The sequence below is a fragment of the Rattus norvegicus genome, chromosome 18, assembly GCF_036323735.1.
Source record: "Rattus norvegicus strain BN/NHsdMcwi chromosome 18, GRCr8, whole genome shotgun sequence".
NCBI classification, from domain to species: Eukaryota; Metazoa; Chordata; class Mammalia; order Rodentia; family Muridae; genus Rattus; species Rattus norvegicus.
Window position 1 is genome coordinate 59,589,907 of NC_086036.1, and position 18,767 is coordinate 59,608,673.

The 18,767-nt window shown below is 37.6% G+C and overlaps 1 protein-coding gene across 5 annotated transcripts in view; it reads left to right on the top strand.

Annotated features, from left to right (window-relative positions):
* Positions 1-18,767, top strand: part of Wdr7 (WD repeat domain 7) — a 283,068-nt gene that overhangs the window by 154,174 nt on the left and 110,127 nt on the right. For all 5 annotated transcript variants that reach the window (XM_017601032.3, NM_023975.2, NM_001395078.1 and 2 more), the window contains one exon: positions 16,137-16,358. In XM_017601032.3, coding sequence (XP_017456521.1) covers positions 16,137-16,358 — 222 coding nt within the window. The remainder of the gene's footprint in view (positions 1-16,136; positions 16,359-18,767) is intronic.

Here is an 18,767-nt window from a genome sequence, read left to right on the forward strand (position 1 = left end):
GCCTCTGTGTCTTAAGGGTATTTAAACTCAGCTCTAGTTAAACCGATCTTCATTTTGTCAGTGATCGTCTTCCTGGCTCTGAACACTAAACGTGCGTTTGACTCTTCTTTCTGGTGTCTTTTGCTAGGGAGATGGGCCAGAGAGTGGGAGGGAGCACATGCTGTGCATACAAGGAAGCCCAAGTTCCATTTCCCAGCACCCACACCAAGACCAAACAGAAGCTAACAAACATGGCCACATGGGCCTACAAGCCTAACCTTGCGGGGAGTAGAAACAAGAGGTCCTGGGAGCTGGCTGGTCAGCCCCATAGCTCAGACATCAAATCTGAGGTTCAGCGAGAGACCCTGCTTTAACACTAAGGTAGACTATCACACAGGAGGGCAGCGGGTACCCTCCTCTGGCTGCCACTGTGTGGTGTGCCTGGCTGTGCACATATGCACACACCAGTCCATCATAAATAAAAATAAAGCAACAAACACAGAAGAGAGGTTGTGATCAAATCGCTTGTCTCCATTTCTGCCGCTTTCCTCCTAGCTTCAAAGCTATTGAATTTTATATCTCAATTCTCTTCAATGGATAGTTGTTGGGATTATCTTTCTCATAATCACTGCAAAGTTTTGAAGTCTTCTCTTGTTTTTCACTGCTTTTATAAATCAGTTTCCTCAGTCTGATAGTCACAAAACTCTATTTCATACTTCTTAATTTCTGTCTTTGGTCAGTGCAAGCTGGCGGTATTCTGCTTCTGTCATTCATTCATTCATTCATTCATTCATTCATTCATTCATTCAACACAAAGTCCTTAAGGGTCCATATGCAGGCATTGTACTAGATGTACTGTGCCCCTGGGCAACATCTATAAACACAGTGATGGAAATTTCCATCATTATCTTCATGTAACTACATTCTACCAGGTAGGAAGAGTGATTGTGGGAGGGTAATAAGCATATGAAATGCATGTATTAACATTTTCTTCACTGATTTATTTAGTGTGTACATGGCTATGCAGCCTGCACTGGGGCCGTTGGCTTTCTTCTTCCGTCCTGCAGATTCTGAGTATTGAGTTCAGGTCATGAGGCTTAGTGGTAAGTGTCTTTACACAGCGAGCCATCTCGCCAGCCGTGGATGCATTTTTAATGTGTAGTTGAGATGGGAAACAAATAGAGCAGGATAAAGAGGAATAAAAGAGGAATAGAGCGGCACAGGAGAGGATGGATGTCAAACTTCTTCTTCCATTTCTTTTTCTTCTGTACACCCCTTTCTTCCTGTCCAATCCAAGTGCATTTACGGGCCTCACTAGAATGCCAGCCACCTGTTTCAAGCCTCTTTTTCCTGTTGGGACCACATCTCTGAATATCCATGAGACTTGTATATTTGTACTTGAATCATAACAAGTATTGCTTTCCTCCCTGGATTTAATTCATTTGTTAATCCATCCTTGCTTTTTCTGATAGTTATTCTCATCAAGTTAGGTTGGCATGGGGGAGATTAGTAGACCACATTTATGGGTGTATCTGTGAAGGTGTTTCCAGAAATTATTCTAATGGGGACAAAGAAGACCTGCTTGAATATGGATGGCAGTATCTAAACCTGAGAGTCTGCACAAAACAAAATTGGAGGGAGAGGAGACCCTGTAAGGCAGGTCCAGTCCTTTTCACTGCAGCTCTCCTTCAGGATGCAATCCCACGGTCCTGACGTTCTGCCTCCCAATGGATCTAAAGCAATGGGCCGGATGACCCAGGATGGAAACTGTGATCCTGAATCAATGCTTCCTTCCCCAAGTTAGTGTTCTAGTGTTTTGTCACAGTGCTAGAAATGGAAACAGTACAGCTTGCTGTTAAGTTCCAAAAGCTTTGCCCAGACACTCTATCTGATTGTTACTGCTCTAAGATATTTGCTTAAACTCTTGGTAAATAAGAAGAACATCAGGTTTATATTCTGGTTCCGTTACTTAACAGCAGTTAGAATACTCAACCATAACTTATGCCTTGGGATTTTCACCTTGTCCCTCTGTCTAACACTGTGTTCTCCCCCGTTTCTTCTTTCACTTTATTTGGCTTCCATACCTGTGTACTTCTGTCTTCGTCTCCTACCAGGAAGGTAGAGGCTGATGTGTGTCTTATGTCCTCGTATGTCAGATGTGTTTCTAGGAAGAGAATGTGGGCGTTGGTGGTACTCTCATGAATACGTGAGTGCACCAGTACAGGAGGAGGTGTGCAGTGAGTGCTTGTGACCACTGACTCGGAGGCGTCATTGTTAGTGTTTCTTAGTGATGGAAGGACTGCTCTGCAGTCTCCCCCTGACCCTGTCCACTCCTCCTCTGACTTTCAATTTGTTTCCTCTGGGAATCAGATAAGCATAGTCCACTTTAAAGTCCTTGTGTTTATGGCTTTAGTAGCTTGGCTTTTTGCATGCAGTAGCTAGTAAATGATTGTTTCATAAACGTAAATGCAAGCAAAATGTTTTATAATGGCTGGAAGAAGAGAGGATGAGAAAGGGTTTCCATCCCTGAGTTGCAGCCCCTGAGTGTGTGGCAGTTCTTGGAATGAGGAGAGTGCCCCTTCCTAAGCCCTTCACTCTCCTGACCAGAAGCACAGGGTTGGTATGAGCTGCTAAGATTATACAATGTTTTTTTGAGAAAACCATATAATGAACCTGCTATCTGTTCAAATTCTTAAAATCATTAGTACTTTGTTGGTATTAATCTCCACGTACTTTCCCTATGTAACCATGAGTACACAATTTAATAGGTTCAACTGTTGAGGTATTAACATATGAACATATAAAACTCATCCAGAATATATAAAAGCCATGGCTCAACTCTACCAACACAAAACTCCCCATTTTTATCATCCCTAAATTTGATCCATGTTTCCGACGGTTTAGAAAAGCTAACCATTCCCCCTCCCCCACTGACCTAATGCTTCAATGCCTTCCTCAAATAAAACAAATCAATATACGTACCCAACACTCTTGAGCAACCCTGTAATAATAAAGCAGAGTACATGAAATTGAAATAACTAATTCCAGAAAAAAAAAAAACCTGAGTACCTTTCTGTAACCAACCACAGACGATGTGCAGTATTATAAATATATAAGTTGCTCTATTTAAATTTTCCAAAGAAATCCTTAATCTCCACCTAAAGGCATTAAATGAATGCATCTGCAGTTCTTTGCTTTCTCACTATCACATATTTAATGTAAGAAATTCTAAACCGACATATTTCAAAATTGTCAATCTCATTCAGTTTTATAATTTCTTTCCTCACCCTTTTAATTCTGCATGCATCTTTAACTGAACATTTATAAAGAAGCATACACATTCTAAATAATTACATTTTATATCAAATATTAAAATATTCTATGGAGCAAAACATCTTTTAAAAGTGTGCATTAATTTTCCTAGAAACATATTTCTTCCATTCTCTGTTTCCAGCTTTGGTTTTGTTGGCTTCTCATTTCTCAAAAATTTACACTAAAAATTAAATGTGCTTTAAAATATTCACTCTTTATACAAGTGGAGACATATTAAATTCTTATGCAGAATAGTGGAAGATCAAGCTATATTGTTCACTGTTTTACTAATCTTTGATAGTTGTGCTTGGATAACTAAATAGATCATCTAAGATTCAATAGGCCAATGGCAGCATGTAATAGCTATTCAGAGGCAATTAAACTGCCTTTTTTCATGCCAGCATGTGAGCCGCCCTTTTACAACCTTCAACTTGATTCGTGGTGATTCAAAATTAACTTAAAAGTCTTGTTTGCTGACAGCTTAAAGCTTAATTGACTGAAAGCCAAATAGAGTGTGTTCTGTATTCAGCACTAAGGCTATTGATAAAGCCATGTGTAAATTGTGCATGGTGAAAGACAGTGATTGGGCCTCCTGTTCATGTATTAGTCCACAACTCAGCGTCGCTGCAGTCAGAACTGCTCTGTGGAGTCTTTTATCACCAGGTCAGCTCTCTCTGGAGCTGCCCCAGCAACAGAGCAGTCGAGGATTGAGCTTGTGCGATGCCGTGGGCCAGCCGCAGTTGTTCCTTATTTGTGGGTCCATGTAAAAAATGTATAAAACCAGCCTCTCATCTCTGAATGAGACCTCTGGTGGCATTTTTCAGGAACCTTGTGGTTTTTGTATTGGTCACCTTAGAAAATAGCCAAGTCTTTGGGATGAGAGTTTTGAAAATATTTTAAGAAAAATGAGTATTATGATATTGATATCTCCTACAAAAATTAAAGTTAGCCATTTTGAACATTTAACTGGGATAATAATGGATGCTTAGTAACTTCAAGGGTGGTGTAACTATTAATCCTAATAATAATTAGACTGTGCTATATGTTAAGTCATTTTACACAAAGCATATTTCGCTAATTATTTAATCTTACATAAGTGTATTATTTGTTTTATTAATTAATCTGAACTGATTTAATAGTTAAAAATTAAAATTTTTATGTAATACATGTTGAAGATGTTTTATAAGTAGCATTTGTAGGTTTCGTGGGTTTTTTTTTTTTGACACACTGCGTGTTGATATATAAATATGCTTGGGGTAAACTCTTCTCTCTGAGGTTAGCTTAATTTTAAAATCAATGAAGATTCACTATATATTTTTGAACTCTAAGTTACATGTTGTCTATACTAAGTAAGTATTTGACTTGCAGTTAACCTAATATATCTTTAAAGGCATGAGGTCTTTCAAAAACAGCATTTTTTGTTTTGTTTGACAGTGTAGTTTAGTATATGAAAACAGTTGTTAGAGAAAAGATAAAATCCTGTTCTTTGTTTTCAGCATTATTTAAAGAGGAGGCCAAAATTTAAATATAGGAATAAAAGTGATTATCACTTAAAGTAATTTAAAATGTTTTTCTCGGGGGTTGGGGATTTAGCTCAGTGGTAGAGCGCTTGCCTAGGAAGCACAAGGCCCTGGGTTCGGTCCCCAGCTCCAAAAAAAAAAAAAAAAAAAGAACCAAAAAAATAAAATAAAATAAAATGTTTTTCTCAATAAAATATTTTTTAAAAATGCAGGACAGGCGGCATACATTTTGAGTCCATGGTAAGTAAGAATTTTTCCAAACTGAATTTGAGAGGGATTCAGATCATATGGGCAGGCCTTGCAGACATTACCAGCCCTGCTGCTAAGCATAACAATCCAAGCGCACTGAAGAGCCCAGGCCAGCTTTTGCCGCACCAATGCTTTATACTGGCTTTGATTGTGAGTTTTGAGGTAAGGTCTTATGTTGACAGCCTGGTTTGCCATGCACTGGGCTACAGTCTTGACGTCATACTCCTGGAAGCTGATAGCTACACAAACTTTATAAACTGTTTTAGAAGTTCATTTTTTGTAAGCCATTATAATTGCAAACATTTGCATATTATATTTACTGCAAAGGAATATTTTTCTAAACTTTTGAGAATTTTTGAGTTGGGAAGGAGGGAGTTCATGCTCACAAGTTTTGCGCTGAGTTTGGGCGGATCTCTGCGTGCTCCTCTCTTACGGTGTGGGTCAGTTCTAGCATAGCTATGTTTCTTCAAATGTTCCAAAGAAGCCTCTCCTTTTCCTAATGACTAGTCCTCTACCCATCCTTACTTCGTTCCTTGATAAATTCAGCACATCTGCTAAGAAAAATGTACTTCAGAGAGAGCTGACACAATTCTGGAAACTTCAGTGCTGCCATATGCCACTCTGGAAGTGTGGGCCATTAAAGTTGACCTGGAGTGACACTGGGTTTTCTTCTCCAATTGAAATCTTTTACTAATTATGATGTGGTGTAATTGCCAAACTATCCAAGTATTTCTGCACTTATTTCTTAGCAACTGGAGCTTTATTTTGGTTTATTATTATTATTCAGAGAGAAATGAAGATAATAGACCAAAATTAGAATACTAGGAAAATTTCAATACCAGTATTTTTACCTCTATAGTATATAATTGGAATATTAAAGCATTTAGCAAGTAAATGAGCTCTTTTATTTGTATTTAGGGCCAAAAATATACCTGGGAAAATATAACATATTATTCTCTTAAATATTCAAATAATCCTATGACTCTCATTTGCACTAACATCTATGTTAAATAAGTTTTAAGTGGTAAGTTATTAAACTGTAGATGGGATTATAAGTATCTGGTCATTTACTTTTATTTCTGCTTTATAAGTAAAGGACAAATTAATGTCTCAGTGAAACAATATTTTCTTTAATATCAACTTGAAAGTGAGTTTGGTGTTATGCCAAGAAAAGATTACTTTGACCATCCAATGATCTAATAACTAAATTCAGACCATTCTGTGTTATATATTTAACCTTCTAGGTAGTAGAAGATGTGCCTGCCTTGATTTTTTCCCTCAGTTTCATAATATTTAAAATAATAATGGGTCTCGTAAAGTAGTTATTCAGGAACTGAAATGAACATCCATTGAAATTGAGATAATAATTATATTGATATATGAAGCTTTGTTTAAAATACACTTAAGATCAAAGCCAAGATTACCTACTATTAGATTCCCTATTGAGGTCAGTCTGATTCTGCTTGATTTCTTTGTGAGGCTAAAAAACATTTGATGCTGAAAGGTAGGAAGGACACTGAGTTTTCTATGTATAGAACAGTGTGGAATGGTTTGATTATAGCTCTGTGAGGCTGTGTCTTGTTTCTAACCTAGATTGATCATTACATTGAAGTCCTCTTTCCTAATCACTTGTCGTCTTTGCTTGCTAATCCATAGCGAGTGTGGTAATATTTGGGAGTGTTTTGATGAGAGGATGCAGTGTGAGGGAGGGACTGAGACATCTGGACACTGATGAGCATTTACTCGCTCGTCCTGACCCATACTGCAGAGGACGCCAAACAAGTTTAGATGTTAAGCTTTTTAGTAAGAGTGAATGATGGCTAATGATTATTTAATGACAGATCTCTGAACTGAGAGGCATTTAGCACTCAAAGTATACTACAAAGCCTATTTCTCAAACCTTCAGACAGGTTTATTTGGTCTCACCTTGAATAGAACAGTACCATATTGATTTCATTGGTGTGGATTTAAACACACTATTGGCTTAGAATAGCACTGCTATGCAGTAGAGAATGACTGGCCTAACCCTTTTGGTGACACACAGCACTTCCTTCACACTGCCATGTGAGCCTCAGTTAGAGTTTAGTATTCTAACAGCATGCAGACATTAATTGACAGGAGATTGTGCAGAAGCACCTCAGACTCATATCCGTGTTTTAAGTCAGTAGTTTTTACTCCTGTCATGTTTGAAGACACTTGTTCTGTGGCAGTTTTGATTTTGTATATGCCACACTGAGTTACCATCTCTGTGGAAGCACTTCAGTGTTCAGTTGGTGGATGGTCATGATGTTTATGCTAAGTACCTTATTTTAGCGTGTTTGAATGTTCCCTTTGAATCTCCATGTAAGATTTATTATATTACTTCAGATGTCTAGTAGAGTATCCTTCCCAAAATTGTATATTAACATTATTGCATACAATGTATGAGAATTTATCTAGAAAGTTTTTTTTCTAATCAATTTTGCTTACTTATTATTTAAGGAACAATTAAAATGGTACAGTGTTGAAAGTCCCCAGTAGCAATTCACATTGGAACGGGTATTAAATATTAACACAGTTCTATGCACAGACAATGACATCTAAGCCAGTTAAGATTCTTGGCATCAGTCTGAATTATGTTCACCCACACTTTGTACCTTTCATCTTGTCACTCAATAGAGCAGCTCTTGTGCCACCACCCCCTCCACCCTTCCACCCCTCACACCTTCTACCCACTCTACCCTCTTCAGTCCCCTCAGTCCCACCCCTCCTCACCCTCCCACCCCAACTATGTCCCGGACCCATTAGATGGCTTACATCCCAATCTGGATTTACTCTCTCTTTACAAATTTTAATATTATCTGACTTTTATTGAAAAATATGGAAAGTAACTGTGAAATGCTTATAATTGTATCACCACAACAAGTACATAGGTCTAGTGGATGTTTGATGTTCTATAAATATGCAGGTGGAATTTGTTTAGATCCATTAAAAAATGAAAAGCAGACTTGAATTTTTTGATAATGTTTTTAAATGGGGAATTTATTTCTTCAACATATTTTGATGGGATTTTCATTTGTAAGAAAATGTTTATTATTTATTTTAGAGAGATCAAAAACATTGGGTAAAGTATTAGAGAGATAACTCTTTCTCATGCTGATTGAAAAACAAGTGATCTCTAAGAGTAGCCTTGATCACAATTTACTTCTGGCTGTTGGTTGTTTCTCTCTGTGTTAGTCCATGCATGGGAACGTAAGACACTAACACTGGTGGTCTTGTGGGGTGAGGTAGGAATTCTCAGTGTTCTGTCTTCTCTTGACTTAATATTCTTTTTATTTTTCTTTTTAAACATTTTCATAGTTCAGTAAAATGATAGGCATCTTTAATATGTGTATTAACAACATTCATATATACATATTTTATGACTCTTTTATATGGGAGTATGTTTAACAATATAAATAGAATTAAGACAGGAGTCTATCAGGGAGCTCTCTTTTTAAGTCCCAAGTAGCTTGATGACTTGCTCTAGTCAAGAAGAATTTTGAGTAAGTCATTGTTTGAGCATATAACAGAAGTAGATCGCTACTAATCCATCTAGCATCATCCTGTCAACCCGAGCATTTCACTATATACATATGTAGGGTGAGACGTTAATCTTTTCTGTTAGTGTTCATTTTATGAATGGCAGATTTCCCAATCTATAGCCATAATATTTCAAGGAATGCCCTGCTCTCGTGTCTCTCGGTGTTATGTTAAGATGGACTCAGCTCATCTGGGAAAAGTTTTGAAGCCCAGCGGCTGCTATTTTCTGACATGTACAAGATTGGTTACTAATGTCCACATTTTAAATGGAGTTAACAATTAATAGGAAATCATGTTCTATATCTGTATATGCTTCCAGTTAATAGTATAGGTTTCTAATAAAGGAAATAATTTGTGGACAGAAAGTCTGTGAAGAAAAAGTGCCAAATAACAACTGAAATTAATTTGATAATCTAATTAGCAGTGTGTTAAAATGAGGATTCGTGAAACAATGTAATAAGTTAAATTAAAGCCATGTAATAATTTTATTAGCACATAATTCTCCTCCTACATGCAGTTAAAAGCCAACAGAATCCCACACCTGTAAAAAGATTAGAAATGAAAAGTCTGTGTAACTGTCTGTTAGGTTCAGACTTTCCAGTTTTTCATACTTCCTGAAGGCCCTCAGAAATCTGTGGTAAAATGAGGGCTGGCCTCGTAACAGCTCTCCTTCTCCTTCGGCCTAGACAGACAGAGTCCTTGTGTGATGACGGTGGGCAGACAGTGATTTGTCAGTGGCTCTTTAGACTTTGAGCATGGACTCTGTTCACATTGGTTTGCCTTTTTCTGTAAACCCAAGGGTTTATATTCCTGTTTATTTATTAACGTGGCTCTTTTAAAAAATTCCCAAGTTGCTTATGACTTCTCCATTTTTTACAGTTCTTTTCTCTATATTTAACCTCTCCTAAGTTTATTTTTTAATTTTTTAAATTTTACATTTCTTATTCAGTTCTCAGGGATTATGTATGTTATAATTTATCACATTTTAATAACTTTCTGGATGCTGAGTTCTTCTCTATGTCTGTGGTTTGTGCTCTGGGTAGAACCTTCACTAGAAAAGTTGGCCCTGGGCTGAGCCATCACAAGTCACCCAGATCTGTGGCTGTTAACATCCAGGTATTGTGTTCTCCTGCCTTCGGTTTCCATCCCTCCTCCTTAGCAGGAGGCAGCAGAAGAGAAAATTCAGCCTGTGATAAGTGTTCAAAAGCAGAGGCAGCCAGAAACCCCGGAAACTCCAGCTTCCTCCACAAAACCCTTTTACCAGTGGAGACTTTCAGTCAGGTATCATTGTTTTGTTATTAGGAAGGGTACTACAGTGATTAGAAAAAAAAAAAAAAGTGCTACAAGTGCTCCATATATAAACAGCTGCCCTGTAACACCTCATGTGGATTAAAGCTGTTGTCCCTTTTGGTCTCAATTTTACACCACTGATGTAATTTTTATGTGAATCCGATAAGTGCTTTGTCATGATATGCATAAAAATGTTTCAGGTGTAACAGGTTATTTTACTGACTTGTAATGAGCAGGTATAAAAATCTCTGTAGGTGTCCTCTGGAAATTCATGTTTTAAAATGTCTTAAACCCAGCTTTTCTGTGTAAGTCTCAACCTAGGAGTTGGGGATTTTTAGGGCAACAAATAAGTAGGAGACAAGATTATACAAATGACTTGCTGTTTTCAAATGTGTACTATAGTTTATGTAACTATCTCCCAGAAAGTTCTCTTTTTTCAAGAATAATTGTTACAATTTGTATAGCTATAGTTAAGATGTTTTTAAATTCCTTGGGTTGTTGTTTTCTGGGTTTTTTGTTTGTTTTTCTTTTTCTTCTTTGTTTTTAACATAGTGAGAGTGCAGTAAAGGTAAAGAAAACTAATTTGCTTTTTGATGTTTTTTGAAAAAAAGTAGAGTAATACAGATCACAGAGAGCAATGTAATAGCACTGTGTGAATAAAAAGAAATATTTACATGATTACTCGAAAAGCATGCAAGTCCCTGTCAGTAGCTAGGCTTTCTTTGGCACAGCCTGCTGGCATACACCACCATAGCAAGCTGCAAGGGTTCCAGGCTTTTAAGTATCAAAATAGCGTGGGACACCAATGACACTGTTTTACAAAGTAATTTTAATGTGGTCAGATATTTTGCGTTGATCTGATTTGACAGGAAATGCTGTCATGCATTTTTAAATGTACACACGTAATATACATTTTCGTAGAGACGTTACTTCAAAATAGCTCAATCAGTGAGTGCCTGAGACACACACCTTGCAGGATCTAGTGTGTTCCAGCAGGGGGCCCTCGTGCATCCATACAAAGTAATAGCAGGTTTGTTTGCTCTGGTGTTTGGAGTGTGGAGTGGTGCAGCACCAGCAACAAAAGCAGAAGGCAGTTAGGTGTTGGGGGCACGACCCCTCCACCCCAGCAGGGTGCGGGAAATGTGCTGGCAGATAAGGCTTGGAGCAAAGCAACCTTACTGTTTCTATCACAATGGGAGGAGCTGGAAGGCGGCTCACTGCACACATACCTACTTTAGCACACCCTGGACGTTTGGAAATAGATGCAGGTGCTCTGTGACAGTCGTCTAAACTAGTTGCTCTTCTTTCTGTTTTTCTTAAGAGGTTGAGAAGATGTAGAGCATGTCTAGAGTACATAGATTTCATGCTACAATTTATTCGTATATTAAGTTATGCTAGCAAATGAAAATAACATGTAATGCCCCCTCTTACTGAGTCACGGTTCAGACAAGGAACTGAAGTCCAGCAGTTATAATGCAGGCTTCCTCAGATCCCCACAGGGCCCTGTGAGGCCAGGGTCAGCACTGGCAGCATGCAGTCTAAGTCCTTTCTCACCCTAGATTGGGACAGACCTAAGGTTCATCTCATTCACCCTCCATTTAATAACTTCAATTTTGAAATATTCAAGGAGAAAGTGGTAAACTATATAGCTGAAATTTAATCAGCAGACTATGATTGTACATTCCTTTAAAACTAGATTGTTTTAAAAGTGAGTTAATATTAAAAGACTTTTGCTTTTTTTTTTTCTTTTTTTTTTTTTTCTTTTTTTCGGAGCTGGGGACCGAACCCAGGGCCTTGTGCTTGCTAGGCAAGCGCTCTACCACTGAGCTAAACCCCCAACCCCAAGACTTTTGCTTCTTTTTAGTATTTTAAAATTTGTTTTTAGAAAGCTCTTTTAAGGCCTATTTGGAAGCTTTCTATTTTATATCTGGTGAAGTTTGACAGTCTTTTTTTTTTTTTTAAATGACATTGTATTTTGTCTGTCTTACAGAATCCTAAGAATAACAAAGATATTTAGTTAATCTTTAGTTTAACATTTAGATGGCGGGAACTCCTCAGTTTCAATGTTTTGAAATGTAATTCTAAAATGTGGTCAGCACACGGTAAAAATCTCAAAAGAAATATATGTGTAGCTCACTCAGGTATCACATCTCGAAAGCCTCACTCAGAATGTGGCATATTTACATTTGGGGATATAATCACATACACTGAGTATCTACATATAGAGAGTTAATCAACAGCATATCATGATGACCAAATGGCTTACCTTAGCAGTGAATTGTTAGTATTCCATTAGGTACTGGGTCCGTCAGTTAAGATCAGAGTCAGTCAAAATGAAGATGACTTTGATTAGTGTACATCTAAGAGACCATTTGACCAACTTTTGGAAATCTGATTTGAAAGCTTCTTGATAGAAGATTTCAATTTCACTGCGGTGTAACATTTTCAGTTCAACTTTGCCGTTTTTTTTTTTTTTTTCGTTTTTATGGTCAATGTTTGCTAATATTGTCACATGACATTTTAAATGTCTTCAGGCTTAAGAAGCTAGAAATAGATACATTGAAAATTTTAGAAGAATTTTTTTTCTAGTCAGAAAATTGAAATCTGTTGTAGCTCTGGGAATTCATAGTCACAGAATCTTGTGTAGTGCTCTATGTGTCAAGACAGGCTGTTCTGATGCCACACAGAAGTTATAAAAATTATTATTTTCTTTAACTGTTAAAGCCTAGTATTAGCACACACACACAAAGAGTTATTTCAAATAAAATAAGCGTGTGGGAACCAGGATCTAAAATACTTCCTAGCTTGATCCAAATTGCTTAAAACAGTTTCATCAGTGGTCATGTACATATCTCTAACACATTTTCTTTTCATAAAAGCATCTTTTGTTTTGATAAAATATAGGGTATGTCTTGTTAAGTGCATATTATTTTTCCTTTATAGGTGTCCCATCTTATTTTATACATGTGATTCTAAGACATTTTTAAGACTAAAGAAAAACATTTAATATCTATTTCTACTATTTGTATTTACCAAAGACAAATAGCTATTTTTGAATTTCCAAAATGAATTTTTAGTACATTTTAATTCATATCACATTTATAAAATGTTCATGTTATTATGAGTGTCACTTGGACTCTGTTGTACATGAAAAATTTCTGATAGAAATTGCTGTTCTATGACCAGTGTTAAAATAATGCACCAGCTTTAAAAATCCTAGTGGTATGTGTATAAAGTCTGACATGTTTTACATAGTTACAATTTGAAGGGAATCTCAATTAAATTTAACCTCATTGTTCATTAATTTTAACTAGAATTTCCCAAGATAAAAGTCAAGTAAGAAAGCATTATGATATTCAGTTCAAAGAATCGGTTTAAAAACAAAAAACAAAAACCGTTTTTCTATATCAAACCACAGGATTCCTAAAGTATTTTATCAGAGTATTAAATTGGTGGTATCTACTTATCTACGGTTTTAATGCCTAATACAATAACAACCTTCTATCAATATATGGCTAATTGCAGATATAAAGTATCTACTGGTAGCTCATCTCTCATAAAACCGCCTTTAGCTTTAATTCAAGTCCATTGATTCCTATTCCAGTTAAAGCTGAAGAACTTAATATGTCTTTTAATCCTTTTATTGTAAGCTAGGATAAAATTAATTTTACCCCAGAACTGCACAAAGCCAATTAACATGATCTTTAGAGTTATTTAGTAAAGTGCTTCAAATTGTTACATTTATCTTGACCTCTCAGTTGCACCCTCCGACTGCTTTTTAAATGAAGTAATCAATATCTCACAGCCCTTTTAATAGCTTAAACTTCTCAAATATTTTACCTGTGCTCCAGTTAAGCTGTAAGCAAAGTGTTTATTCTTGTTCCTGTAAATCCGGAGTCAATTATGCTAAATCTAAAGACAGTTGTGTCCTTTTGAGAAACCCTATGAATTAAATGGTTGTTTTAATGAAATCAAACCCTCATGTTGTGTTAAGAGCAGCCCAGTCATCAGGAAGCATCATGCTCACACAGAATGTATTTTCTGTTTGCAACTTCAATGTAAGACATTTATGTCCCTCACCATCCAGTTCCTTCTATTTTCTGCACAGGCTAGTTGAAGGTATTAATTTTCTTACTGTGATAGGGTGATCAACCGTCCTGTCAAGAAAATGGATCTCTATGTCACCCTTTAGCATGATTAAATGGGGCCACGTCTCTGTGGGAAAAAAAACACCAGATTTCATGAAACTGTGGGAAGACTTACATTTAAAGAACTATTTTATTTTTAACATCTCCAGATCTCCCTTTTGATCGGCAGTTTCATTTATAGGAAAACATTGCAGCTAATTAACAGATTTTTTTTTTAAACAGAAAATGTAGGCCAGACCAATAAAGGAAAGACATTTCCAAATCTGGGAATCTAAAGGCAGGTTTGCCGTTATTTTTGGCACAGCACCAGGGATGCATCTGGCCCCTTATGCCGTCCGTCACTCAGCAAGCGCTCCGTGTCTCTCTCAGTGGCTCTTCCTTTTCTATTTCCGTGTTCACAAAGAGCTATCTCTTTACATTTGAGTGATTATAAAAATTAAATACTGAATGTTAGCAGCACTGAAGTTAATAACTGTTTCGACAGTGTTATTATGAGCCCAAGCACATGCCAAACTTTAAATTTACACCAAGCGATGTAATTAGTATTTCATATTTGCCACTTAGCAGAGGGCACCTGTTACAATCCTTACTATTAGTTTAGAAATAAAATGTATCAATGGCTGACAGAAAGTACCGAATTAAACTAGTGTAAAGTCTTAATTCCTTCCTCAGGAGTGGGAGTCAAGACCAGATTGAGGTAATTAGACAGAAGGGACATAGAGAAAGAAGGTGGGGGCCAGGGTGAGGGTGGAACTCTTCGAATGCCCCTTGTTTAATTTCCTACTGGAAGCTGACCATGTGTGCTGCTGTGCCCCTCCCCCTCCAGCCTGGCGCTGCCGAGGCTGAGCGGCTGGGGTCAATGCCTTGCCTATTGATCAGTATCCCTGCAGTCCCTTGCTCCAGCAGCTGCTCCATCGGCTTCTTTCGGGGCCTGCTTCAGTACATTAGAATAGAAATCCATAACCAGAGCTGTGCTCATCCAAGCAGGGGAAGAAACTAAATTAAATGGTATAAAACAATCTTGGATCAGGAGTTTGTGCCAATTCATCTTGATCTAAGATGTCACACCGGGCCCTCTGTCTGAGCACCTGGGCTAGAGGCAGCCATAGTGAAAATAGATGGAGCTGCGATCATTCATTTGTCAGCTGAGGAGCAAGGCAGCAGTTAGCAATCCCTTCTGCAGAGGTCAGCTGACAGAACAATCAGTGCAACTGCAGAATAGAGCTTCCCTTTGAACTATTGTTGTGGAGCGTGCTCCTGCTGAGACGTGGGGGAGGGGAGCGGGAGGCTTGCAGTGCCACCGAAGATGACTCCAGTCGCAGTTGCTCTGTGTTCTAACTCCCGGTGCCTCTTAAGTCTGTGAGCGAGGCTGGGTCTCCGTGAACGCAGAGATCTAGGTATCCAAGTGTTAAACATGACTTTGTCTGGAACGAAGGTCCTTTTAAACAGTGAAGTGACTATTGATGTTCCTTCTCTGGTGTCCTGAAGCTTTTACATTTCCTCCTCCTACTTTAATAATTGTTAATCTTTTTAATAAATATTTCTTTTGTCTTTACAAACAAAATTTCTGTTAAGTGGGAAAATTTATAATATAGATTGGAAATTTTTTTTTAGTATAAAATATTTTTAAACATCCAAGACCAGAGTTTTATAGGAGATGTAGGAAATGAGATGTGATTTTTTTTTCATGGCCTTAGAAGTTACAAAGTCAAGTCGTCACGTCAGGGGAGCGTCATGATAAAAACAGTCTACATATGATCTGAAATGAGCACCTAAGATTTGCGCACGGTGTTCAGAGGGGGACAACGAAACTTTATAGGGAACTGGTGTGCTTTAAGGAGTAAACCCATAAAGATCTGGAGCTTCCTGTACTCAACTTGAGAGCTATTAACAAGGCGTTTCCGTCTGCGTGAATCAGTGACATATTCTTGTTCCACCCTGGTGTCCCGGTAACATTTTCTGAAAATAACTATTCTTTCTGAAGTGCAGAATCAGAAATGTTAGAACGTTCTTCTAAACGCATAGACTTTTTCAAATGGTATTTTTTCAATTTGAATTCCTATATTTTGGTTTTTAGGTTGCTTATCAAGTGTCCCACAAATGAAAAAGATGTCCACATCTTACGAAGAAAGAAGGAAGCAGGCCACTGCTATTGTTCTCCTGGGAGTGATAGGAGCAGAGTTTGGAGCTGAAATTGAACCACCAAAACTGCTGACCAGACCTCGGAGCTCTAGTCAAATTCCTGAAGGATTTGGTTTGACAAGTGGAGGTTCCAACTACTCTCTGGCCAGACATACGTGTAAGTTCTCAGACTTCAACCTGGTTTTTAAGACATCATCATTGTCAACAGAATATCAGGATATTGACTGTATCCTGAGGTTTTAGCATATCTGTAACAGTAAGTGAAGTTAGGGAACAGTACCTCTCCTTAGCTCTGTTTCTCTTTAGTTAGAATTGCCCAAATTTCATTTTAGTTAAAACTTTGTTTTCAGTTCTTCTCCAAAGAACACATTCCTGAAATTTGTGTTCCTGAATTTTTGATTAAGATTCTTCTCCAAAATGTTTGAAAGTGTGTGTGCATACACATGTACATGCACATGTACACACACACACACACACACACACATACCTGTGCATACACATACTGCGGCACTCACTTCAAAAGGAATAGTTAAGATAGAGATTTTTTTGTAGGCAAATTTGAGTGACCATGGCCCAGAGAACACAGAGCTAAGTTACCGTCGGTCCCTACATTCTCCTGTGGAAGTTGTTTCATGGAGTTTTATAGTAACAGAAAGAAGAAAGTCATAAAGTAATTTAAAAATATATTGGTAGCCACATCAGCAGTGCAGTTTCAGTCTCAGAAGCTATCTGATGGTGTTCTTAGCTCTTGAGTTGATGAAAGCTAGTGGTCTGCTAACTTAATAGATTCCAAAAGGGTTTTCATCTCCTCTTCACAGGTGTTAGTTCTGACATCGAGGTGGGCAAGGAAAGGTGGGCAAGGAATGGCGCTTTAGCGAGCTAAAGCTTGCCCAGAATAAGATACTTAAACGTCTGGAGCTACAACATCCGAACTTTTAGATGCCAGTGTGGTTCTAATCACCCAGTCAGTGTTTTCAGACACAGCACTTTTTCTAAGCATTCTCACTCACAAAACCAAGTTTCAATTAAGAACTTGTAAAATAATTTCTGGAAAACCATGTCACTGGAACTCACAAAGATCTGCCTGCTTCCTCCTTTGGAGCGCTGGGACTAAAAGTGTTCATCCACAGCCCCTGCTGAATGGAGACATCATTTAAGGGCAAGGTACAATCCCGCTGATTTCAGGAGATGAAATTCCTTAAAAAGATTTATTTTTTAAATATTTTTTATTTTATTAAACTGTGTGTATGTGTCATGGGTAGGTTTAGTTGTTCTATGGAATAATTTATATTTCATTATTCAGGTATTGTAGAGTACTTCTAATGTCACTCTTTAACCAATAGCTTGTCTATGCAAAAGTCTGGAATTCATGAATGTACTTCCATATGTCTTATCTTAAATAGAATGAGTTGATTTGCAAACTAGAAAACTGTAACTAGAAAAAGAGGAAAGGGTTAAGAGAAAAGGAAAAGTTATGGCAGAAGAGAAATAGAGAATTCTTTTTCCAAAGAAGTTTTGGGGATTTAATAAAGAATTTTAAAGGATGCTTATATTAGTCAGGGTTCTTTAGAGGAAAAGAACTAACTGAAAGAAAGAAACTAAGAAAGAATATATAATGTATGTTAAAATATATATTAAAGAGAGATGCGTTAGAGTGGCGTATAGGCCGTAGCCCTGCTATTCCAGTACTGGCCTTTCACTGGCGCCTGTAAGGGCTGCTCAGAGTGGTGCAGCGCTGCAGTCTACCACTCTGACCTGTAAACCAGGCCCTGTAAACCTCTCCTCATTCAGCTGAGCTCTGCGGGTGCTGGAGAGAAGATTCTCTTCCAGAGCTCGCGTAGAAACCTTTGGACTACATGTCTGCAACTGTTCATGAGTATCACTGAGTTCATTCTTTTCTTTTGTCACTGCATCCTGTGATGCTCGGCGACCGTTTGTTTGTTTGTTTGTTGTTTGTTCTCTGGAGCTCATTCTTTGCAGAGATGCTGGACTCAAGCAGCCAGCATTACTAGTTTACTTATTTTTCCACAAATTGTCAAAAGTTTTATGTATAGAGTCATAGAAATCCTTGCTCTTCACAATAAGTACATCAGGATAATCAAATACATTTATCTTGGTAAGTTCTTTTAATAGGCAAGTTCTTTAAATAGTTCACACCATGAATTTTTAATGCTCTACATGAGTCTAGGCGAGCCTTCAGTAACTGGATATATCAACAAAGTGGAGAGTCTATTCCAGATACTTTTAAAAAAAATTCATCTTTATACTTCTGTTTCTTTAGTACCACCAACTGTATTAGCCAGGCTTCCCTAGAGCAGTGGTTCTCAATACCAGAGTCATGACCTTTTGGGGGTCCCATATCAGATATCATGCATTCAGATGTTTACCTTATGATTCATAGCAGTAGCAAAAATACACTTATAGGGGTTGGGGATTTAGCTCAGTGGTAGAGCGCTTGCCTAGGAAGCGCAAGGCCCTGGGTTCGGTCCCCAGCTCCGAAAAAAAGAACCAAAAAAAGAAAAAAAAATACACTTATAAAGTAGAACAAAATAATTTTATGGTTGGG